This window comes from Amphiura filiformis, chromosome 15 (assembly GCF_039555335.1).
Source record: "Amphiura filiformis chromosome 15, Afil_fr2py, whole genome shotgun sequence".
In the NCBI taxonomy this organism is placed as follows: domain Eukaryota; kingdom Metazoa; phylum Echinodermata; class Ophiuroidea; order Amphilepidida; family Amphiuridae; genus Amphiura; species Amphiura filiformis.
The window spans coordinates 6,028,708-6,055,667 of record NC_092642.1 but is presented as its reverse complement, the minus strand read 5'-3'; the positions used below and the strand labels follow the sequence as shown (position 1 = coordinate 6,055,667).

General features: G+C 36.5%; 1 protein-coding gene across 1 annotated transcript in view; it reads left to right on the top strand.

The window, feature by feature from the left end:
• LOC140171181 (zinc finger MIZ domain-containing protein 1-like) overlaps positions 1 to 26,960 on the top strand; it is a 454,107-nt gene that overhangs the window by 409,734 nt on the left and 17,413 nt on the right. The window contains 7 exon segments of the mRNA XM_072194381.1: positions 15,168 to 15,309; positions 18,528 to 18,661; positions 20,910 to 21,060; positions 22,781 to 23,009; positions 23,727 to 23,951; positions 25,427 to 25,602; positions 25,604 to 25,694. Of these exon segments, the coding sequence (XP_072050482.1) occupies positions 15,168 to 15,309; positions 18,528 to 18,661; positions 20,910 to 21,060; positions 22,781 to 23,009; positions 23,727 to 23,951; positions 25,427 to 25,602; positions 25,604 to 25,694 (1,148 nt within the window).

Below are 26,960 nucleotides of genomic sequence, written 5' to 3'. Positions count from 1 at the left end.
TTTGGGAGGGGGGGGGGTATACTGTCAAAATATTTTTACCTCATAGGCTTCAATATATGTAACTGTTTCAAACTGGGAATAAAACTTAGAAACCACAAAACTCTGCACAATAGTTACAATTGCAAACAAATAACCCCATGAAAATAACGTGGTATACTGTAGTAGACCTAATTAGTCGATATAATAGAATACCATTCAATTGGCAATTTGTCATCATAGAAATCATTGGTGACAAATTGAATAATCAATTTTACATGTGGAAATAGTATTGTTAGATATTTTATCTTGTTTATAGTAAAATAAAAATCTTCTATAGCAATAACTTTCAATATTTACAAATTGACAAGGAACTAGGTTGAAACTTTACACCAGGCTTCCTCAAATAGATTTGTTGAAGCGCCACATGAAATAAAAGAAAAATGCAAAGCGCCACTCAATGCTTTAGCACCGCCGGTGGGAGTCAGGGGGGTGTCCCCCCTGTGAAGCTATCGATTTTTTTAAAATTTGAGGTGCAAATGACGCCATTTGGTGCAACATTTTGTACCATTTTAGCCGCCGGTCGAGACATATTTTATTTTTTTAAATATTTTTAAATAATTTAAATGTTTTTTCACAAATCTAAGCGGCGCTGGCGCCACTGGAGGCTCCACGGCGCGCCACAAGTGGCCATGCGCCGCTATTCTATGGAGCCCTGCTTTACACCCTTGTAAATCCTTGTTGATATGATCAAGATCAGAACAGAAGAGAATTATTGCAAGAATGCCAGTACCAAATTATCATATGATGAAATATATAAGTGACCAGATTTAAGGTTAATCTCACTCAATTGTTAATAATTTGCCTTTTTTGTGTGAGAACTTTATACAGGTCAGTTGAAGGTATTCCAGTCAGTAATAGTTCAAAGCTCATAGCCTTGCTGTAATAACGGATGACACTTGTTGTGTAGCATTGAACTATTGCCGGCTTCTTTAGACCATAGCAAGGGATTTTAAAGGACCTCTGTAGATCTATTGAAAGTTTTCTCTCTGCCGTTGCAATGTAAAAGATTCAAGATTCAACATTTGAAGATTTAAATTAAATGTATGTGTTTATTGCATATTATTGTCAAACTGGTGTGGTGCAATGGATGAACTTGTTCTATTTTGTGCTATTTATGCAAATCAGCCCATTTGAGGGGAAATCCCTCATGATTTTTATAAAATAAAAGAGGGGGGGTCAAATACTTTAATATTTCATATATTTTGGTCCGTAAGTTTTGTATAACAAAATTGCTGTCTTTCCCTGAAGAAGGAAATATCACACATTTTAGGAGTTTCAATCAGCATGTTTCATAGGCACAACATCTTTCAAGGGGTTCCTCCCCCTAACCACCACCAAGGGGTTCTGGTTGCCCTAGAATGGGTTCTAGTCAATATTCAGTAAACATAGGTAAATAAAATAGTATGGCTAAATAAAAACTAAGAACAGGGAAAACAAAATTGGAGATGATAGGTGCCATCTATAATAAAGCTATATGGAAAATTACTGAAAAAGGTTAAAAGTTGGAAGTCTAAATTTATGGAACATGGTTTTGTTCAAATGATAGCAACCTGTTGCTATCTTGCTGTTCTGACCACGTAGCCAAGTTTCCATTTCAAGTAATGTTGCCTAAAATAGATTTCAATTTTGCTTGTTTTATTCTTTTCTAGGAATCACATTCTAGTTGTATAAATCATGATACAATGAACATGACATAGTGTTGCTGTGCTTGGTTTTTTTTCTCAATACTTGGCAATGGCAAACAACAATAGCCATGATGATGGTGAAGCCATTGACTGGAATGTTTTTAACCTTTCCCAATTTGTGTAAAAAATATCAAGAAAATAATGGCATACTTCATGTGTCAAATATGTTAAACAAGTACTTCCTTTGAGAACACCCTAGAGGTGATTCCAGGGTTAACATTGGCATTGACAACTAGTTACACAGTTGCCAGAATGTCAAGTTGTTATGCCAATTGGGCTACTTTTAAAGAACTTCACTACTTTAGTGTCGTACGATTTGTAGTCATTTAATTGGTTGATGTAAAAAGTTGGGACTATTTATCTTACCATCATCAAACATGATTTTTAGAATATTTTATTTGGATGTAGATATTAATAAATAAATTTATACGGTGATCTTTAGGTATGTTTATCCCATCAAAATACTCTCATTGACCTGGATAATATTTGGCAACACAGCCAAGTACAGTGATCTCAAGGTACAAGGCTAGGTCTACATTTGTACTTGATAGCTGGCTGCTGGCCTCAAATGACCTTTTCTAGTTACCATGGCAATGTAAGCTTAAATAAGAGAATGGGATAAAAGGAAATGTGAATGTGTGTGGGTGATGGTGGGAGTATGTGTGACATCAGAAGCAGAAGGTCAGGGCAGATGGCCTTAACCTGGGTGGCTGGCTCATTTGCTGCAATTATTTCCTTGCTCACTTTCTCTGACAATTTTAAATGTTACCACATCAAAATGGTTCAATTTTTGCAAAATTTGGTTTCTTGAAAATTTGATAATATGAGGTGATTCAGTGATGGTGATAGGGAGAAGAAATTTCAGTGGGCTGTGGTTTTCCTGTGAAACCTTTCAACAACATTTCAACACTGATGATATTCTGGACTTTGTTGTGCAACATATGACAATGTTATTGGTTTGGATTTCTTCCAAAAAGATTCCGTCCAAATAAATATGCAGAGGTCCAGACTGGAGATAGATGAGAAATGTAGTGAAGGATCCATTGGTAGACAGGTTTAATATGAAAGAAGCTGTTGCATGTTTTAGCGATGCTTTTGACAAGAATTATTAAGATGTTAAATTGTTACCTCTTCTGGGACCATTGTGTTTACAATCAAATCTGAATTTGATTGCGAGTAATATCTCAATTATTTTCTAAACTGCAATTATGATCAATTTTGCCAATTAATTAGTAAAATAAAATATTGCAATGAATTTGAATTGTCTTGTATAGCCCCCTCATCAGCATGCTGTGACTGCTGGACTAAATTGACCAATCTAATCAATAATTATGTTGATAACATTGCTTTATCCTTTTGAAGCCCTGAACTGTATTGATTTTTCACAATAGCCCTATACATACACTCAATGGACAGTTAATGTAATAAATTGTGTGTGTGAAGTAATAAGATTTCAATTTAATCGACTAACTTAAAACAAGATGATGCCTGGCAAAATTATGCTAGAAGGATCCTGCAATATCCATGTCATTGCTGTTAAATAAGGGCCATATTGAATATTGGTAATACGAAACTTATACTGAAACTGACCAAGCGAAATAATTACTAGTAAATAAATGTCACCAATAAGCCCTGGTAAGTCAAACAAATGGATTCAATGTAATTGTATAGAAAGGTACTTAAACTGCTGCCTATACACTGATTATGCATACAGCATTCCAATATTTTGTGTAGTATTGATTTTGTGTTTTGCCTCAGTTACTGATACTTGAAGATGTCTTGTCTCTGTGCATTATGTGGTGTATGCATTAGTATGCAAGCTAGGGCAAGAGGTGAGGGATTTGCAGGCATTGTGGAAGTACTATCTTAGGTTTGGTTGGTTAGGTCTATTGTAATCCACGGTATCCTATTGTTATGTAGGGGGAGGAGAGAGTGTTGATTCTGGTAACAATATCATTGAAATGGTTAGTGTCTGGTTTTGGTGAGATAATCCATATTTTCATTTGTAGTCCAGTTAGTGTGCAGTTAAACAGTTCTCAGCTTCTTGACTGCTGCTGTAAATGAGACACCTCATAAATGATGATGCTGCTGTAGATGTTGCTGTTGATGTACTTCTGCGCAGGAATTGTTTCAACTTTGAGAAGCGATCATCCTACCATTGGAATCAACTTGTAAAGCCATCATTGTAAGGTGGTAGTAATTTGTTAGTTTATCAGATTAGCACAAGTGGCTTGGCAAGCAAGCAAGTGGGCAGCCAGGCAGGTCAGCTAGCTGGCTACATGTACTCAATATTTGAGTTACATGTTGAACTGAAGCAAGCTTGAAGGTCTTCCATTCCAAGAGAGATTTTCAGACACAAGGCTACAGCTAGACCAGAGAGGTGAAGACCAGTTGGAAAACTTTTCAAAGAAAATGTTGTAAGTAGGTTCAACTTTTAAGTAGATAATATTTTTATTGTTTGAACATCTTCATTGTGGTGGCAGTGATGAATAATATTTCTCAAATCAAGAGGTCATAGTATGGTAATGTAGATAAAATCATAGATTCTCAACAATGATGCTATACTTGTGCTTTAAAATGTATCTTTAAATTATAGGCCTACCTGATGAGAAGATGAGAAAATATCATCTTCTATGATTATAACAAACAACTTCAGAAATATTTTAGGCCATTTATGTTTGGCCTACAATGGAAATATGTAACATAATCTAAAGTTAATACTTGTGAACTCTTGGTGTATGACTTGATATACATGTAGCTACTACCAGGGTTGCCAAACCCGCGATTTGGTAGCCCAATTGGGCGACTTTTGAAGATTTTCTCCGCGGCTTTTGACAATTTCCTGTCCCATAGAAACCAATGGTTAAGCAAAAAATTGGGCGACTTTTCAACATTGGCTCCCATGACTTCGCTAGTTTCCTGCCCCATTGAAACCAATGGTTAAGAGAAAAATTGGGCGACTTTTCGATTATTTGACCCGCGATTCGGGCTGAAATCTTTTGGCAACCCTGGCTACTACAGCCTATAAAAAATCAATAACATGATTTTCTAAACTTCCTCCAAAATACCAAACTTGTGCCAAGCTGAAAGTTTGAGAAGATTTCCATCTGGTCTCTCATCACACAGAGGCTGGGCGACCTGGCATGCTTGTGTGTCAGTGTCAAGTATAGGGCGTCAGAGGCTAAAGAACTTTAAGGTCGTGACCCTAGCGTGTCTGCATGGCATCTTTAACATTCCATTCTGGCATAGAGGTAGTGCAGGATGTAAAATGTATAGCTGCTTTGTGGAAATAAATATTTACATTTGAGGGTAAATGTTTAAAATATGAAAAACATTGCTTCAGTTTTTAGTTAGTAATAAAGAAGATTTAATAATATTTGATTACTTGTCATTGAAAAGCAGCTTTTTAAAAAATGAGGAATGAAACCCCAAAGCGCTTGCATAGTTGTGACTTATTTGACAAAAGGCAGCAATTGTATGATGGTTTCATGTATTGTACATTATGTTGTTCTCTTGTAGATCAGATTCAAAGCAAAGCAAGAGTTTGAATAATTATGTCTTGCTAGAAGTTGTGATATACTTATCACCAGTAAAGTAGGCTGATAAAAAATACAGGAAATATCAAAGGTCATATTTTCAAGTTGGCCTGAATGCAGTTTAAGTTTTGTGTGTATTGAATGTGTGTTTGTTGTGTGTTGATGTTTGATCTAGTGGATCTGAATGGTGGTGTAAATATTAACCTGATGGTTAGGGCCAAATTACAAGTATGATTTGTTTATGCTCAAAATTGTTGATAGTTTATTTCCATTCAATTTGAAAATTACTACTCCAAATCATTGGGAGTATTTTCTCACAGACCATTAGATGGTCTATGATTTTCTTGATTCTTTTATGTGTCAGGTGTATAGGCCTAAGTTATACTATGCCCAAGCCTAATTTGTTGCTATTACATACAAAATATGTACATGTACATCTCTATTCTCAATCAAGAAGAATTTGAACAGAAAAAATGTATCAGAAATAATTGGCATAATTCTGGAAATATAAATTTATAAATAGCATCAGAAGAAAACATTTTTGCACACTGGCGAAGAAGTCTTTGCTACTAATGTACTATCATGGTACTACTACTACCCTGTCTGTAGGTCCTTATTCATCAAGTCATTTGTTTGTGTGGCAGAGTTTTTGATGATTTTTTTCTGAAGTTTTGGGTATTTAATTTTACACATAGGCCTAAGTGAAAATTGAGTCATTCAAGGAATGTAATATGGTCATTTCAGTATTATTTAAATATAATGTTACTAAATGACAATAGGCAGGCACGTCCACACAGACAGAGGGCGTTTGGTTCTGGAGCAAAATCTGCCATGTGAACTGCCTCAAGGACACCAATCGCAAAGTTAGCCCCCAAATTTATCCCCAAGAAAATTTGGGGATTTCAGCATGCCACATTAGATGGATCACTGTAAGCATCCGGTTGTAATCCAGAGCTGACATCATTAGGTATTGCAAAAGGATGCAAGGCTCTTTTGAGTCGTGTGGACACACACTCGGGGATGGACTTACACATGTAGGAATCACAATTCTCAAGCACGCCAATCCTCCAGAATTGTTTGATTATCTGAACATATGATTAGTATCTATTCAGTATCGGGTTACGTAATGTTACTATGTCAACGGGATCACGCGCTAGAGTAATGAACCACGATCGAAATGATCACCACATAAAGTATATGGCACTCGAAGGCATACCAAAGTAAGCGTGATCCGGTAACCAAGAGAATTACGTAACCACTTCGATGCTGAATTGGAATGTTATTTGCAGAAGAATGGAGAAAAAATCTTATTTAAAAAGATGTAAGGTCACATAGCTGGTATTAGTAATAATAAAAGGCTTAGGCCTACTATTTGTTCAAGTTAAAAAATTTCATAAGTTTAAATTTGCAAGTGATCAATTTTAAAAGCAAATGATTGAGCTATCATATCATACTGTATGGCTGAAGAATATCAAACACATACCATAGTACTTCACAACTGCCTTACATAAATTGTGGAAAGTCAAATATTTTGCTGGCTGTTTGTATGTTGCATGTTTTGAATTCTTGACTCAAGATAGTTGAAAAAGAAGTGCTTGTTGGTACAGAGATACAGTCATATGATGTGCATGCCCTATCTCCCTACGTCAATACAGTTCTTTAAATAGGTCTTTATTTTCAATGCTGGTTCACTCCAGTCAAATATTGAACTTCAGCATTGGACACAGAAACTGATAACCATCAAGGTTGGGGTCAATTTAGGAACTATCGTTATTGAATGGAGGTTATGAACTATGGCACTGGAGATGATATAATTTGGCTCAGTCATGGGTGTGTACAGTCCAAGTTCAAGGATAGTTTGTTGATGTGGTGAGAATTCCTGTATTAGGTGGTCTGTCCTGTCTGTCATGCATTTTGCATAAAACAACTGTTGTTGTTGTCATTTATCATGGCTAACTATTTACTATCATCAGCATTTGATCAGTGATTAAACAGCCAATTGAAATGTCGATGCTATTTGTGAAATATCTGCTCAAAGAATACGCTTTAATTATGCTTCATATCCAGCATGTAGGCCTGCTTAAGGGTAGATGCGGTATTGTTGGTCGAAGCAGCCGAAAATCAATTTTTATTGTCTAAATCAATATATTATTGAAAAATAACACTTTCATGTTTTGCAAAAGTTTATTCTACAAATCATATACTTTGAAAACTTGCTTAATTTATTGTTGTAAATGAGTTATGTACATTTTACAAAAGTGTTGTTGTTTCAGCCCTCATTACAACATAACTCAAGAACCACAGGACCTACAAAAGTATTTCTGTGAAATTTGAATTCTTCTACACTCTCGCAAGGAAATGAGTAATCAATTTTTGCCAAAGCTCACTACCATTCGCAAGATGTTGTGAACTACCAAATCGCAACACTTTAAAATAGTGTATTACCTTAATAATATGCTTCATACTGTATGCCTTACCTTAGCTCTAGCATGTAGGCCTACTCCAACATTTTTGTATGCATTTTGTTTGACAAAATTAATGTACATAGTGGCGATTTTGCGTGCAATGCTATACAGCAAAATGACCACTGTCTACTTGAACAGGAAATATTGTATGTAAGAAAAATTACCAAACAATTGGCTAATCTTTTTGATGAGAAATGACAGTGATGAACCCCAATCACAGCAGAGAAAAGTAAAATTATACACTGGGCTTAACTTTGAACTAGTGGTCAAATGTAACTTTGATGGTATTTTATTATGCCATAATAAGTGTGCCATAAGTGATATTCCAGATGTTTGAAGTTCAACTCAACATAAAATATACAAGATACAAAACATGTTGCCCAAGTGGCCTGGAGGATGATAGTGCCTGGTATGAGTGCATCATGAGGGAAATACATCTAGGGAGGAATTAGGGGAAGGTCATGTTTGGGTGCTAGAGGTTAACCTCATAAGGTCATGTTGGCATGGTGCCCTAGTGTGTGTAACCATGAACTTTACTATCAATTTTTGTGCTACTCTATTTTCACACTCCTGGTTCATGCTAGCATTTTATATACAATTCCTTAGATGAAACTGTATGTCTGTATGTCAAAAGGTTTTTGAAATAAATAAAAAATTCAAATTCCTAAATGTTTGACTTTCCTGGCTGACATTTTTGGCAACCCTGTCAACAGATTGGGAAGGGTAATTTACAAGGTCAGACATGTCTGCATACTGAATATACTGTAGGGAGGTACAATTGAACTTGAGTAGGGTCACAGATCAACTAGTGTAGTCTGCTACTGCATTGAATGACTGTCACACCTACTACTACATTTCCCTTTGTGTAATAACAACTTCATTTCACTGGATTACTAAATCGCAAGAGATTGCAGCTCAAATAAATATGTTGGCATGTATTTTTTTCCTGCTTTTCATTTTAAGACTGCCTATTGTTGTAGATGTTGTTAAACCTTTTCATATTTCACAAATGAATAATGTTGTAAGTGTTTTATACCTCCATAATGTGAGGATAACATAGGTAGGTAACTGCCTGTTAGCTAATTGAACATTATTTGAAAGCAAAACATTCCATTTTGCCTCCTAAATTGATGTACTTAGTGTATTGAACTATTTTGAAAGCCATGGAAAGATGACTGGTCGATTATGATCTGCCATTTCCAACCTACATTTAAATCGTCGATCACTATCGAGAGGCATATATTAAAATGATGATATTAAAGTAAAACATTGGTAATTATGTGCATAACATTCAAAATACAGTCAAAATCATGATAAAGAGAAAGGTTAAGAATTTGAGGGAATTTAGTTGAACAGGTACGTGCATTGTATTATAGAGGGCGCTTTACAGTTGTCTCAACAAATATTCCATTGGAGTTGCTTATTTGTAGGCTCTTGTGCTGTGGATTATCCCAAAATGTATTAACGATTCATTTCATTACAGGGGATTTGATCTTGATTTGGGTAAATGCATGTTTTTCATAGGATTTTAGTAATTCAAACCAATGTACTGTATGTACTTTGAGTAGACATCCAAATTGATTTCTGTCAAACCCATTTTCCTCCGGGATGAACTGCTGTCTATTATTAATCACTAAAGAGTAATTTGTATGAATTCTCTGAAATATTAATTTGTTCACTCTCAAACAATTTATGCTTCATAAATTGTTTGTTTTGATTCGTCAGTGGAAGAAACAAATAAAGACTACCACCGAGTTAAATAAATGCCTATTCCCTTGTTCAGGAAATAATCCAATTGCGTTATTTTAATCTGTGCGGTTGTCAAAACTCAATTATATACCTAGCTAGCACCGTACTGCATTGCTCAACACACACAGGTAATGAACACTTGATTGTACCCAGTGATACAATATTTCCCTCCTTAGCTTGGCTCACTCAATTGCTTACTTGCTCTCTCTGTCTCATCCAGTGTTGCCACATATTCTTAGGGCGCAGCAAATCAGACTAAACTAAGCCTTGTTTAAAGGTTGCTCATCTGATATGGTGTTTCCTACATTGAGGCCTATCAAGGAACAATCTGACTTCAAGTTGCTTCAGTGGTCTAGATATTAGAAGCAAACTCACTACAGGTATGATCACAATAGCGTAGATTGGAGGGTGTGAATCCCCCAATATTTTGATAAGGGGGTGGTCCATACAACTGTACAGGGGGCCTACATTTTACACCCTGGGGACAAGGGTATTACTTTTTGCTTCGTAACATCTAAAGGAAACAGTTCTCAGGCTTAACATTTTGGTTTTGAGAAAAATATGAACTTGATTCAGATTCCAAGCACTTGATGGAGTCAAGTGGGGGATGAAGCTGTCAAACAAATTAAGCTGAATTTGTCACTGTTGAAAAGTAATTTGTAATCAAAAGTAATTTGCAAATTTGAATAAAATAATTACAATCTCCCATAACTTTTTATGATATTCATTGTTAATTTTTACTGCTAAAATTTAATTCACCTTTGTAAACTTTCATGATTGAGAATAGTAAATAAATTCGCAAAATAGTAAATACTGCTGGTACAAATAAATTGCAAGGCTTGTAGCCTAGGCAGTGATTGGGCAGCATAGCTCACTTTACAAATATTGCCCAGGTTAAGAGATACTCATAAAAAGAAATGTTGTTTTTGATGAAAAAGAAATGGTATCTATCATATAAGGATTTGATTGGCTAATTGAATCGTGTCACGAATATCCGCACCTCATTCGCTGGATAATCTGCTTAGCTCCAAGGTGCGAACTGGTTCTTTTTAACATGATAATCAGGACTAGTACATTGGCCAGTTAAAATTGCCAGTGCGAAAGGACCCTACCAAGAAAGCTGCTCAGATGACCGGATATGTCTATGGGAAAGTTACAATTCTGAGGTACATTTTGTAGCCCAATTGTGCTGCTAAATACTGACACTGGCAACACTGTATCCATATACTCACACTTTTCAAGTCAGTGTTGTATTCATCTTGCTTCCTTGGCAAGACCCCTTGGGAGATTACTCCCATGCTTTTTCAAATTCAAAATTCTGCATGTGTAATTAGATTTGTTCAACTTGGAAAGGATGCAGAAAAAAATGTGTTGGTTTCAGATGGAGATGTGCTTGGCTACCTCATAATGATGATGCTATGGATACAAGATGAGTTGTCTTGGAGGGAGCAATGTGACACCAAGTTTCTTGAGATGATCAACCCTTTGTATGACAGACTCTCTCTCTCTATTCCTCTCTCTCTCTCTATCTCCTCATCATCCTCTGCCAATGTTGTTACTGTCTACTGAAGATGCTGTGACATATCAAATGCATTTGCCTGCCAGCTCGCCATCCCATTTACAAAATTGATACACCATGTTTTCAACTTCTATCATGACTCTTATGCAAACAACTTTTTATGTGTGTTTATCATTCCACCACCAACCAAATTTGTGGAAATGGGTTTTTTTGGGGGAAAATGCATTAAAAAGTAACCACAAAAAGCTAACAATCTGGTATGACATCGCTTTAAGCATTCTCTGACATTACTCTCACAATCAAATTGCAGTGTAAGAAAAAAACTCCTCATTGCCCCCATAACGGATGAGAAATCATTGTAGCTGATAGTTGTGTAAATTTGATATAGCGGAGAAGGCATGGAAACTCGTAGTAGTTGGTGAATTGGCCCCCGGACTGACTCGATCGCATCACAACCCTTATTCCTCTGAGTATACTTGGAGAAGCAAGCTCACTCAAGCTTTACTTCATTAGTCATGCACAACATCTGAGGCCCTCTTACAATTAACAATCGCTCACTCCTGATGTCGCACAATCGGGTCGGTCCGGAGTTTATTTGATTGTTAGTCTGCCCTCATCATGGGACAAATCATTGCCATTCTGTTCCACACAAACGCAATTAAAAACGGAGAATGGGAATTGATTGAGGCATCTGTGGAAGCCAGCCGTATGGGCAGTTCAGTGGGAGTTATGGTGAAATCCGTTCAGGACAAAGTCAAAGCTCATCAAGTCAATTTTGATGCTAGCAGCTAGGCTTGATGTGAACAGTGTGGCGGTGATTTAAAAGTCAATGTTGTGGATTCAAGCTGCACTTGAGTTAATGTGAGGATCATTGAGAAATGAGTGGGGTAGTAAGAGAACTGGATTTATAGAGGAGAGAAATGGATTCAATTTAAGACAGGTGGATGAAATATGTGACAAAATATGATATCAATAATCATGGAACAGTTGAAAGATGAGAACATAATATTTCTTCCGACATTGTTTATATTTGAGAGATGGTCAACTGTAAACTAGGTAGAGCGTACAACTATACATATATCTTTCAAACAAATGCATTCTCTGTCAAATATGGGCATGAATACATTTTGTATGCTTTGTCCGTGCAGGCATACATGTAGTTTCCAATACATTTTGATTTGTCATTTATTTGACCATGTTTTTTTTTTTTTCTTCAATGATTTTGATAAAGTAAGGAAGCACTCACAAGAAGCACTCCAGACGGCAACATAAATTGATAAGTGAGTTGATAAATGTTTCTGAAAAGCAATCGATAATTGTTTAAAAGCTTGTGGTCAATGAGAAAAAAATCAAATGCATGATCTGATTGAGTTGAAAGTCTGGAGTAGATGTGTTTTTGCGTGATTTGAAAAGTATTTTGAGACATGAAATTTGAAGCTGGGCCTTCTTGTTGCTGAAAATAATAGCATCTAAATGATTAAGTGTGAATTTCAGAACAAATTAACAAAATCATGTATACTATGTGAATTGTTTGAAAATGTTAGAAATATGACAATTGTTTCAATTTAAAAAAAAATATTGATAAAATATTGATACCCAGCACAGCAAGGTCAGGTCATAAGTTTACACTCGTCCATGCCTAGGTCACTGAACTTTGCCCTTGGGAGGTGAGCATAGCTTGTGTTAGTTTCCTTGAGGTAATTATTTGGAGAAATTGTGATCAATAGTATACTGCTTCTCACAAAACCATCCTTTTGATATGGGCAGTTTGGACAGTATAGAATTTAATCACATCAGTAAGTTGAAATTTTAAAAGCCAGATGGGTAATTAATACGAATACCTCTCCTAAAACGTCTTGGAGAGGTATCCCTGTAGGCCTATATAAGCTATCAAGGAGCAGCTTCGGTAATCGCCAGCTATCTCAACAGTAAAAATAAAAAATAAAGCTTATGATGTTTTAAGAAGTATTACACCCCTCGATAAATTTGAGTATATTTTTGCATTTTTCTCAAAAACTAATATTACAGTGGTAACAAAAGTTATGTATATTATAGGGGCAAGGAATCAATTACTACACTGGAATTTCAGTGACCCAAGACAAGCGGTTTGTTATTTATGATAAGAAATACGGTACCGCTAGGATGTACCTCATTTCCTATCATATATACTGAACCGCTTGTCTTGTGTCACTGAAATTTCAGTGTAGTAATTGGATTCCTTGCCCCAATAATATACATAACCTTTGTTACCAGTGTGTTATTATTTTTTGAGAAAAATGCAAAAATAGTAACAAATTTACCACAGGGGTGTAGTACCCCCTTAAAATGTTTTTGAGCAAGATGTTTTTGCTGGTGTGTATTTTATTTTTATCCTCCCCATCAATTGATTGCTGTTGACTTCTTAACAAATCTATTATTATTACACTACCCACATTGCGTCACAGGTATTGTTATCTTGGAGTAATTTTGATGACAAATCACTCATTGTGTCTTTCAATTCCCCATGATACACACTGACATTTCATGCAAGAAACTTATTACTCTTAGTGATGACATTGGCTCATGTTATAATCACTATTATCAAGTCTCGGAGTTGGAGTTTTCAATACTGTCTGGAGTCCTAATTATTTTTTTGACATCCTGGTATATGCCTCGTAACATCCACTGACTTTTTCGAAAACCTTTGTCGGAATCTGTTGTATTTGGAAATCCATCATATTAAACAGCAATTTACATACCAATTTCTTGCACTTGTTTGCTTTTAAATCTCCCTCCCAAATCAAGACACAGTTTTTTGCCTTTTTATTTTGCATTTTTAATTTGGGAGCAGTCTGATTTTAAAATAACTGTATTTGAAATCAAATCTAGGACACAAAGGTTTCCAATATCAAGCAGTAAACAACTTTATCAATAACAGAACATTTTCCAAGAACAAAATAGAGGAGATAACCAGCAATATTTAAAACAGGTCAAAGAAGCTTTAACTCAAGGTAAGAAATGGTCACGTTTCATAATACAGGAATGACAAGCAAGGCAGCAAACACAGGCAGATGCTACCATATGAAAAATGGAACAAGAAATTCTATGCCCAAAATAATACAAAATGGCTCACAGAGCATTGACTCTAAGCCACAAACATCTACAAATTCTTGAAGATAGATGCTCTACTAGCTATGTGAAACAAAATATTTAAATATATGTAGTACTTCAAAATGGCTAATAATGGCGAACTGGGGCCCCATGTGAGGTAAAATGATGGAGGAGTTAAGGAATAGTATTTGGTACTGCATAACGGCCAACAACCGAGTGGTCACCGATATCTAAGCAGAGAATCTCCCCAGGCTGTTCAAGATGCTGTAGGAGTAGACACTCAACTACAGGGGTATAGCATCCCTCTGTCATGTAACTTCTTTTACCTGGCCCGCCTGGGACAAAATGATCAATTGATTCTATCATAGTGTAAAATTACACATGCTTTCTGATTCATCTTCAGGGTTTTTGGTTTTAGTGAAATAGAGTTTGCCTGTAGTAATTTGGATGAGTAAGAAAGGAATGTGGTCGAGATGGATTTAGTCATCTTTATTATGCAATAATATCATTTTTGTATGAATTTTAAATGATGACCTGGATGATACAATCTGTAAGTGGTGTTTATCAGTGCAATAGAGTCAACGGATTCTGACAGAAAATCTGAAAACAGTTTTATCTGATTTTATTAATCGTAAGGAAACCTATTTACTCTTTTTAATGACAGATCATTTAAAATGTGAAGGAAGAAAATTGGCCATATGCTGTGAAAATAAGCTTACAACATTTTGGCCAATATGTAAATCAGTCTTGAATGCGAGTTTGTGACGGATATGAAAAGAAGCAAAAATTGCAATTTTGTGACTAATATTATTATCAATATTTTCTTTTTTATTCATTGGTAATGATGTACATTGTAAATGCGTATTTCACTGATCACACCGTCGAATTGTGCATATAAAATTAATCATGCAGAGTGTACGCACATGCATACAATGGCATTTTGTCGCGAAAAAGCATTGATGTCACTACGGAACTTGAGGTGAACCAAAGAATGGATAACTGACATTTGTGTATCAAAATTTTGTGTGAATCCATTATGATTAACTCGGATTTGTTTCTTATTTCTCTCTTTTGTCGTTAACAGCTCTCCTGTCACTGTGGTGTGAAGATCTTGGTCGTCTGCTCCTCTTACGCCACCAAAAGAATCGCAACGGAGAATCCGCGGGCGGGAAATCTGGATCAATGCATCAGCAAATGCAGAAGAACCTCCCACCTGTGCCTCCAAGGTGAGGGTTGTTACCATGGCAACATGTTTGTTGTTCTGTGTAATTAATGTTTTTTTTATATAAAAGGTTTCATTTTGGAACGTTTTCAATTGCAAAATAGAAATGATATGTCAATAGTCTTCTGTGTCCCACTTATGAAAAGTAATTTCTTGTCCTTCAAGCCTCTTGTTTTCAAAACTTGAAGAGAAAACAAACTTGCAACTATATCGCGTATCTCCTCTATAATTGCTTAATCATTATGCAGCTAATCTCCAGAATCTAGTAGAGAGTCGAAATCAGTATGCCTTATCGCCCACTCATCTTATAATGTGTGTCATGGACTGGTTGCTTGCTTGCTTGAGAGCTGGGCTGAATTTGGGATTGTGCCAAGGATATCCAGACCACTGAGTTAAGAAGAAATTACTAGATCACCTTCACATAGCCTACTTCTTCAGGCAATGTCATTCCAAGAGTCGGTTAGGGATCAGAGGAAAAAAATCAAACATTTAGCAGCCATATTTACATTGTTACCTTTGTTTTAGGTCCATTCATTTGTGACTCACAAATCCCTTCTCAGAAATATGTGAGTGTATAATTCAATGTAACTATTGGTATTGATTAGCAATACCAGATTTATTGATATACAGGGTGAGTGTTTCTGTTTGCAGGCTGGTTTAGAATCTAGAAACACTGCCAAGGCTATCGGTCAGACTAGTATTGGCTGGCTTTTAAAGAGACCTTGCCTTGATCCCATTGAGTTTGGATACAGTAGACTAATCATTGAGTCAATTGACACCGAGTAGTCACACTGTGTGGACATGCACAGCGACTATGCGCACTGATTATTAATACCAGACTTGTTGTGTTGTGTACATAATGGTTATGCAGAGAGGCAACAAATTATCATTGTAGTGTGTGATTTAGAACTCGATCAGCGGACAGATGTTGTTGTGTATATTATCTAACTGGAAATAATGTTTGAAACGGGGTTTGAAATACCATACAAGTGAGTATGATTCGAATGGCCGTTTGATCAGTGTCATGTTATGAACTGTACTATGACTGAATTATCTGACTGTGAGTGTGTTTATGTGTGTAAATAAATTGACTAGGCCTTTAATCTTTTGTTTAATCCAGTGTACAGTATTGGATACAGGTGCAGTGTATAGTGTACATGTGTATATACTTCACTCAATGGTTGTAATTTACACTTCATTATAGCACATGTGTGTGTATCTGAGTGCATATTCTCTCTATTTTGTCTATAAATAGTGTGTGGGGGTGTTTGTCTGGGTACAAGGGAGGGTGGTGTGTGTGATGAGGCATCTGTTTGAAGTGTGTGGGTGTGTATTTCTATGTGGGTTCATTTGACTACTTTGCTATTATTCCAAAGAATATGTTCCAGAGAGGGAGAGATGAAAGAGAGCAGTGTCGTATCCCGGTCGGTTATCGGGTGCGATGGAGGGGGGGGTAGATTCACAGGGCAATTGTGGTGGATTTAGTCATGGTAGGTGGGGCTGTCCAGTCCCCCGTCCACCAGATACACTACTGGAAGAGAGATGGACAAGGGAATAGAAAGAGAGAGAAATGTGAAGCTTAATTTATACTCCTTCGCTGTGCGACAAGCAATGATAAATTGATCAATCGGCATGCTTTTCCCAATGCAACAAAAAGCATGCTACATCATTGGCTAAAAACCAATTGCTATCGGCGATGGAGTATAAATTCAGCTTGAATGTCAGGTGTATTTGTGTGACCTCCAATAATTACAAGAATGCAACAAACATGTAAATAAATAATGATCTACATATGCTTATGTAATGTTATGCTCTGAAGATGACCAGGCAATGGCTTGATAAGCAAACTTGTATATAGATGTGCTTAACCTAAACCCTTAAACTAAAACGATTTATGTTTTGCACATTCACCTGAATCAAAATGTCATCTAGGATCCACAACATGTGCATCTATCATGGCACAGTTCTTTAACCAGAGTACATTTGTACATTCATTGAATGACCTTTGAAAATTTCGGTACAAAAACTCACACTCTGTAACTTGAGATGAAATTTTGCTCTGTGACTGTTTAATTGAGGTTATTGAACTATGCCATTAGGATGAGGCCATTGTGATCTTTAGTGCATGTAGCAATCCAATGTATCAAAAGATGAATATTGAGATAATTGAGCTTATGAGCTATCTCTATACTATAATATTAGCATTAAAATAGCCCAGCTGATGTAATGATCACATGTAGTGCTGACATAGGCCTAGTGACTTCCTCAGGACTGTGACTTCAGATCATTCTCGGTGTGCGTCAGAAATTTTTGAGCCGATTTCAGGAAGTTGGCCAAATGGTGCAATATTTGTATATTACTGACTGGGCACTGACCTGTACTGGAGCCCAGTCCAATGATGCTGCTAATTATAGGGTAGTGTTAGGTTTTCAAACAAGTGGTCAAAAATGTCAAATTTGTTGAAATTATGGATCCAAAACAATGGAAATAGGTGGTTCAAATGACCCTTTGACAACCTCTAATGCAGCATATTTTTTACCCCATGGCTCATGTTAGTGCTTACCCTTCTTGTTATTATGATGTCATTGAAGTTGGCAAATTTTGCAGAAAGTTGAAATATTATTGAATTTCTTGGCTTCAAACATGTTTTCGCACCCTAAATCTCATTTAATTTTAGCTCAATGGTATATGGGGAGGGTGGAGGGAGCTCACGCTTGTTCTGTTTTTGCGACCAGAAAAGTTACACAACATGTGTTTATAAATAAGCATTGATTGTGATTTTGTTTTGTAACCTAATCTCGCCATATAATGTCAGTAGTTATGAAATGGAGTTTAAAGAAGCCAAAGAAGTTGGCAGAAACAGTATTTTCTTATGTAAGGAATTTTTTCCAAGAAAAGTGTACATTTGTGCTTTGGAATGCAAGACTCTTCTTGTGCCGTGAACAGCATTTTGTGAAACAGTCTAGATCATTAAATTGTAAAACGTACATCAAATGTTTTGTCTGAACCCAGGTGACTTTCAGCCAAAGAATTTGTTTGTGTGTTTGTTTTTGTTTATGGGTTTATTTGTTAGATTCAATGGCTGCTCTCATGAAGTTAATTCGACTGATGTAATAATTGAAATTATTTAGAAACATGATGATGGGATGGAAAAAAGTCTCTACAAAGGTGAATGATATTTTGTTATTTACCTTGCATTTTGCTTGTTTGTTGTTTCCATAGTGATTCCACAGTGGCCTGGCAACAGGGAGGGCAGCAGGGAACCCAACAATCCCTGAGTGTAGTGACCACTGTATGGGGCGTTTCACAAACGAGCGATACCAACAGTCTCACACATAACTCTCAGTTCAGTGGAGGTAAGGATACGCGTCTGTCTGTCTGTCTGTCTGTCTGTCTGTCTGTCTGTCCCTCTAAAGCTCCGATTCTTGTGACCATGATGACCCATCAACCGGTGGCATTACTTTTGCATGAGCGCATACACCCCCAACCCTATGTGTAACCAAGGAAAAACAAGATGTGAAAAAGAGTTCCAACCATGGACAAACACACACATATTTGAGGGTTTTTATCGGCTGAACCGTGGATGAGGTTAAGTTTTTACTATTTGAGTATAGACTAGATCTATAGATGGCACTCCACATGGCAATTTGCATGATAATACAATAAAATATGTGATAGGTATGAATGGTTGTGGAATCAAACTGCCATTTCAATTGTTATACCATTCCTGACTGTCCACTGTTGCACAGAGAGTTCTCATGTTTGTGTCCTCATTTGCTGCTGTTGGCAAACAAACGTATCGATACCAGCAACCATGGACGTTGGCCCATCCTATTGAGTGTTCATTATCTAACTGCGGACACACACATTTGAGTTTCTTGCACCTTACCGTGGCCATAATCATTGCTTATTTTACAATTTGAAAACACTGTCCAGGAACCCAGGCATGAGAATTTTCAGTTTTAAAACTGAATTCATTTTTTTAGTCAAAATTTCCACAGATTTATTTAATTTCAGCCTGTTTTTGTAATTTTTGCCTAATTTCACACACATTTTTAGTTTTTTCTAGGAAAGTGCAGTCTCATGCCTGGGAACCATGGACTCTGCAGTTCCTGTTTGTGTGCATTTACACTGAAATTTTTAGAAGTGTGTTTCCTTGTTTGATAGTTTACAGAAGCAAATAATCACATACAAACACACATTAAATCTGAATTGCCAGCTTTTTAAAAAGAATGATTTTCCCAACAAAAACCAAATCCTTTTTTGTATCAATAATGACAGCAATAACAACAGTTTGTCAATATAACAAAAGGCAGTGTGTAAATTATGCAGCGTGATGAAAATGAGTGCTTTAATTCAGCCTACACATCCATTATTAACGTAATAAAACACTTATAGTAGCTTGCTTTGTATATTATAATTACATTGCTCTATCAGAAAGCAAACTATTAATTTACCTATACATGTACAACTGTCACCTTGAATACTCATTGCTAAATATTGAATATATTGTATTATGCATGACAAATTTCATAAATAAAGAAACCTCTGATAATTTGTCATAAGCTTGTGTACTGTTATTGATCAATGTGGCATATGCACATGCTATCTTTTGTGGGTCATGATAGGAATGAAAGCAGTCAGTAAATCATATTTATTTGGAAAAATTCCATTCCGGTCATATGATATCAATTTTCTGATGAATGTTTGAAAATTTTCTGTAGCGGTAAAAAATATGACTATACATTGTATATATAATGACCCCAAAAGTAATGATAATGATGAACGAAGCTCGACGCAAGTGACCTTAGTAACTCCCCCGAGGGCACTAACGAAAGAATAGGTGCATAATTGTAAGCAGTAAGCTTACGCTTGACATCCACAGAGTATGAGCATCAAATACACAATAAAATCACAACAGCTGGGATTGCCAAAGAAAAGAAATTTAGAGAGAGAATTTGTAATGACTAGTCAAACCAATCCCTCTTTTGGTAGAATTGAGAATGAATGATGCTCACACATTATAAAGCAGTTTGTTGACACGTAGCTTTGATTGTATTGCATTTATAGATAAAAAATGTGTTTGGTACAAGTGACTTTTGATCGAGTTGTTTATTTAGGGATTTTGTGTGACAATTAAATGGTGTTGGTATGATTTGAGGAAATAGGCAGGTGTTTTAATTAATTCAAATCAAATTTAAATTAATGTTGATTTGAAACGGCAGCCACTTGATAACAACAATGAGAGCTGGTTGTCATGTAGGCGTGGAGGTCATTCATTGTTGATTTGAATAATTATGTTGGTTTTAAAGGTCATTAATTTTGAAAAGGCTGTTGGAATAATATTATGTGTTTATATTTTGTATTTTTTCATACTGGACTACCAAATATGAATAATTTGTTGAATTCAAAATATTTTGCTAACCTATTTCAATTTCTGACTTGGCTGCAGCTTTTTGGCTAACCGTATTTAATTTTATATACTTGTGACAAAAATGTGACAATTCTGTTAGCTTATTAGGCTCATCCAGTAAAACAATTATATAAGCAGTTGGATTTGAAACTGAATTCTAATCAATGTTTGTTTGTGTTTGTTTCCTCCAGGTCCAATGCCTCAGAACATGAACTCTGGGCAGTTTGGGCAACAACAACATCCATTTACAGCAGCTGCAGCAAGCCAGAACAAGTATACTATGCCAATGCAAGGGATGCCATACAGAAGAGAACCAGGCCCTTACAGGGGACCTCCTAATGGGTAGGGAGGACATCTTGCAAAATCTCTGCACAATCCTTTAGCACTTCCTGACACTTTCATCATGATTGACCTTTTCGTTAAATCCCATAATTCCTTGCGGTTAGACCCGAGATGTCGTCATTTGACGTTACACCAACTTGCAATGCACAGTAATGATGTTAGCTAAATGATTTGCACATCGATGTGATGTCAAATGACGACATCTCGGGTCAAACTGCAAGGAGTTATGGGATTTACCGAAAAGGTCAATTCTAAGGGCTTTGGGGTGTGGGTACTGTTCAAATTAATCAGCCAATCAAAATCTAACCGTCATGGTAACCCACTCAAAAGCTGAATTTATAAAACTGTGGCAGGATTGTGACATTGATACACCTCACGATACTGATTGTTAAAGCACTAAATGATTAAGGGATGGCATCAACACTCCATGTCTAATCACCTTTTGGTCAGAAACAGTTATCACACATGTTAAGTGATGGTTTTTGAAGATAAATGGGATCAATTTGTCAAGAGCATTTTATTGTATTGCTCTGCATAAAATGCCCAATGCATATTACCAAATTTAAGCTATAATGCAAAACATGTGTGAGAAGAAACTTGAAAAATGGAGTAATTTGGGATAAAATACAAGGACTTGATGTTCCCTTAAATCAGGGTTTTGGGAGAGTGTTTATTTGGTTGAAGTATGAAAGAAAGAAAAAACAACAAACAATAGAATGTGCTCTACTTGTATGTGGATCAAAAAGTGAAGCCCTGGTATGCTGTTCCAAAATAGAAATTCAAGTTTCACTACAGAACAGCACCCATATAATTTTGTTACTTTCATATTTCAACCGGACACATCATTTTAACAAAACCCTTTGTAAATATTGTAAATACTATATATATTGTAAATAGTACAGATTGCATGCATATCATTGGGATTCCTGCATAGTGCCAAATAACATATGAGACCTGTTCCCATCAAATGAGAGGAAAGATGCAAATTATTGTTTTGAGCTATGTCCAGATTCTTATTCTCAGGATCATTCGCTTTTTAAAATGATATATAACTCGTTTGCTCCCTCACTTGGTCTTCAAAAGTCAGTATTTCAATGAAGTATTCTTTTGTTTTCTGTTGTTTTCTGACATATGAAGAGCTTTGTTGCAAAACCCCTTGCATCCAGAGTAATTTTGAGAAAACATCAAACAAATCACTGATATCCTACCCAAGCATCCCGCCAAAAACTGCTTTTGTTTCAAACCCCATATATCAGTACTTTTTTGATGTTTTCTCAAAATTGCTCAAGTGGATGTAAGGGGTTTTGCAACAAAGCTCTTCATATACAATGAACCTTGACCTATTTCATTTTCTTCCCTGGCGACTTTCCTTTCCGCTCATTTAGTGAAAACAGGTCCCATATTACTATAAATCATCCCCATCTGACGTGTGGAGTACTTCATGCGATTTACCAAATGGGATTAGCAATCGAGGCAAAATGGCTGCACTTGTTAAAATGTTGTAACATCGCCTGCTGCAGTCAAAATAATAAAATGGGAATGGGACAGTTTATAGTCGGTTGGCGTTGGTCAGTATGCAGGAATGGCAATGGTTATATGATGTTGTTATACCCAGTGGATCCTCATTGTGGTTTCTCTTTTGTCTTCTTCCTACTCTTTGTCTCTCTTCACAATGTTTTATACCATATATATACACTGGTAGATTTCCACAACATTTCAGTGGCAGTTATCCAAACTCGGGGCCTAACGCACAACATATGGGTCCGGGCGGTCCTGGTCAGCCGGCAGTATCCATGCAAGGAGGAGAGTTCCCACAACCAGCAGCAGCAGCCGCAGCGGCAGTTGTAGCAGCAGCAGCAGCAACAGCGACGGCCACAGCCACAGCGACAGTAACAGCATTAAAAGAGCAACAACATCAACAGCAACAACAAATGAATGATTACGGACAGGTTAGTAGTCAAGTCACTCAAGTAATACACAGTATCTACTAGGGATGAAAGCAAAACTTCTGTATTCCGTCCAGGGATTACTGATGATTCATAACCTCATTAATAAACGCGATGCGTGCGATCCAATCATATTTTATTATTTGTGAAAACGCGAACGCAAATCGAGGTCATTAATATCTCACAATTGACCGCAAAATGCGTAATTGTTCCAATGTCGCACACAATTGACTTCTGCGTGCGCCGATTGTGCGTCCAACGAACTCTTGGCTGCGCTGGCTGCCGTATTTGGATTGCGCGCTACCATATTTGCACAGATTCTGATACGCACTTTTGTTATTGGTCGTTTTGTTTTAGCCTGATCGATTTTGGGAAAGGGAAGATGTAAGAATTGTTTATTTTACAAACTTTTGAGGAAAATTTTGTGTTATTTTGTTAATTTTAAAGATCAAAGGGACGGTTATGAATGAGGTTAATAACTTTGCATCGGTTATATGTCGGGCATTGTGAAAAATCTAAACATTTTGCTTTGGACCTCGGAATATTCCTCGGTTCCAAAGGCAAAATTTTTAGATTTTTCACAATGCCCTCCAAATAACCGATGCGCAGTTATTAACCTCTAATTCATCGTTTGTTTCTGTATCATTCTTGCACCCCATCTGTAAATTGACAACATTTTCCTCATATTTATGTTACTACAATATTCTTTGCTCCAAACAGATGAGACCGCAACACCCCGGTTTCAACAACCAATACCCACCAAACCAAGGAGGTCCCTTCATGAATAACATGATGGGAGGTCCACCTCCGGGAAAACAGGGCATGTACGGCAACCAAATGCCACCTCAAAGAAATCCGCCGGGCCAATATCATCCTCAACAGTATCCGGGTATGAAGAGACCGTATCCGGGTCATCCGGGGCCGCCTCAAAATTTTCCTGTGCAGGTATGTCTATAACAGTCTTGGTTTATACAGTTTTATTACCCCTTTTTGATTAATTATTGCATGCATTTTGGGTTGTTATTTTCTTATATTGGTTCAATTTGGAAACAATTGATTGTGGTTGATGTGTGGTTGATGTGTTAAATTATTCATCATCTTGTTTATTTTATGTAAAATGACGGTAAAGGTAGAATAATTAAGCATTTTGTTTTGCATCATGTGTTAGTAAACCTGTCAACGCATAATTAACTTGAGACTAATAAATTTAGACAGAGCTAGTCTAATAATGCCAAGTCATAAACACTAATGAACAGCTCATATAGGATGCACAGTTTACCTCTTCTATGCGCTATTAATGATGCTAACTTATCCTGGCGTGTCACATCACGTGATGACATCAATTTATTTAGTAGTTACAGCGCGGTATTCAGATAGATTGTATGTGGATATTGTCTTTTTTTAGTTGATTTTGGGAAAGTGATTACGTCATTATAACTTAGATGTCATGAATTGCAACCATTGTGGGTTTCATATGTTCAGGCTTTTATCATCTCATTAGCTTCAATATCATCTCACCAGTTATCTTTGGGAAGATGACTTACATCAAGAGGATGGTTGAATCAATCTTTGTAACCGAAAAGTTATATAACAATCCTCTTAACTGATTGAAGAGATACTATTATTTCAACAATTTTCAGTTTTGTCTGTATTTTCACTCTCATATGAAGCTAGGCTACTGAATCGTTCACACTAACTTGCAGAGATATGATAGTGTGTCCCCATGGGCATCAATCCTGGGGGGACAGGGGTTGTCCCCCCGCCACATTTCAAGCAGGATTGGCGCTAATGTGTGTGCCAACAAATATCAGGTGTATTTTGATACGATTTTATGCTCTAAATAAGATGAATGGAAAATATTGATTTTATGGTATAATATCATGCAATGATTAGTGTGATCAATAAATATGGAATCAATACTGACATCTTCCCATGATCTGGCTGTTGATATTTGAAACCCTCACTCTCACTTGAATCAAGCAAATATACCACATAATTCAGTGTACATATCATGAGACATTTTGGAAGAATTTATATCATATTTAAGAAGTAAATGTTGTATATAGGGTTTATTGAAAGTCGAGTTAGGTGGAGGTTGGTATGTGTTTGTGTATTATGTGTATGTATATACTTTTAGCATTTCAAGTTCGTTCTCTAACATGCATGCCTTTACCATCCTCACTAAACATGGCCCTGAAATCAAGACAATCCACAACAAGTTTATTTCATATCGAAAACGATTTCAATGCAGTGCACCTTGGAATGAATAGATGCTTCAATTTAAAAAACACTGCAAATAATAGTGGCCTAATGTAGTGAAGCCAGAAGGAACCATTACCATGACATTGCACTATATTTCCATTTTTTCCTCTATCTACATCTCATTTCTTTTTTCTTTTTTTTTCACCTCACTTCTGTAGGGTGGCCCAAACAACCAGTATGGGCCAGGCATGCCCCCGCAGAGTCCCGGTCCAAATCCTGGTATGAAGACACAACCGCCATTCCCCAACCAACAACCTATGCCATCACCACCTAACTATGGGGTGAATATAAGGCAGAAGGGTCCAATGGGACCAGGGCCTGCAGGGCCAGGCAATTTTCCACCCAGGGCAACCAGTTCTTGGGGCACGAGGCAGCTTTCCTCCCAACTCGGGACCACAGAACACACCATATGGGCAACAGCCGATGGTACTTATTGCACTTATTATTATGTAGCACCAATTTTAAGTTTAGAAATTGACCAAATTTATGAGTTAAAAGTAAAAATATGAAACTGATCAGTGGAAAAATAGTTGGTGTGAAGTAGTTGACAATGCAACATGATGCTGGTTTTGGTGCAAAAAGCTTAGTTTACAAAAATAATGCACTAAAAAGGAGAGGTTATGTATGTTGGGAAGAATGTAGCCCTTGCTTGCAGGCATACTGCTTCAGAAAAATTGCAGCAAAATTATCCATTTCGTTCATTTACATACATCCAACACCCCCATTCATTCATGTCCGATATTTATAAACAAAACAACTCTAGGCTTGTAGTTTATTCAATCCTTAACACTTCAAATGTTGAATTATGCATCTCATGTGGTTTGGTATTCAGCTGAGATCATTGCGCATTTGTTGTGCCTATTCTAGCGCTTATACTTTATACTACCCTCCAAACCCTGTATTTTTAATGTTTTTATGTTTTATATATTAACAATATAATTGTAGACTGTTTTTGTGAGCCAAGCTTTTTGTTCAAGTCTCTTATGCCACATCGGAATTGTTGCTGTGTTGACGTTAAAATTTGAAGAAAATATGTTTTGTTTTTGGAGTGAGGTTTTTCATTTTCCAAGTACTTTGTATTGTATATTTTAAACAAGTTGATTATTAGTTGTTCAATGAAATAAATGCAGGCTTTTTAAATGTCTAAATCATTAAATGTAATAAGATCATATTTATTCATTCATCATTATTTTTTTTTTTTTAATTATTTTAATAAATCAGTCTAATGACAGTCAAACTTGGGCCTGATTTCGCAAAAATTTGCACCACACCTCAAGCACCCAAACACATTGTGAATATCCAGAGTAACTCTGACGCTGCAAGTCAACATTGATGACGTACTTGGGACTTAATGCAAATCTTTGGGATATCAAGCTTTAAAGTGCGTACAGCGATTGGGATGCTCCGCCCGCACACACATGTTGTCCACTCACGACACATGAACAAAGTTTGATTGGCATGACCTACTACTCTTAGACCTGTTTTGGTTGTTCACATGCACCCTATGTTTGTTATGTCCATTGCATGCTCAACCCATTAACATGGGCTCACTCATAGGGTTTTTAGGTAGTCTTGGGCTCACTCATAGGGTTTTAGGTAGTCTCGGGCGTAGCCTGCTAGTGTAGTTGCTTCAGTTTCAGATGCCTTACAATTATGAGGAATTTTTGTGTTGCATATCATGCTTTGCTCATC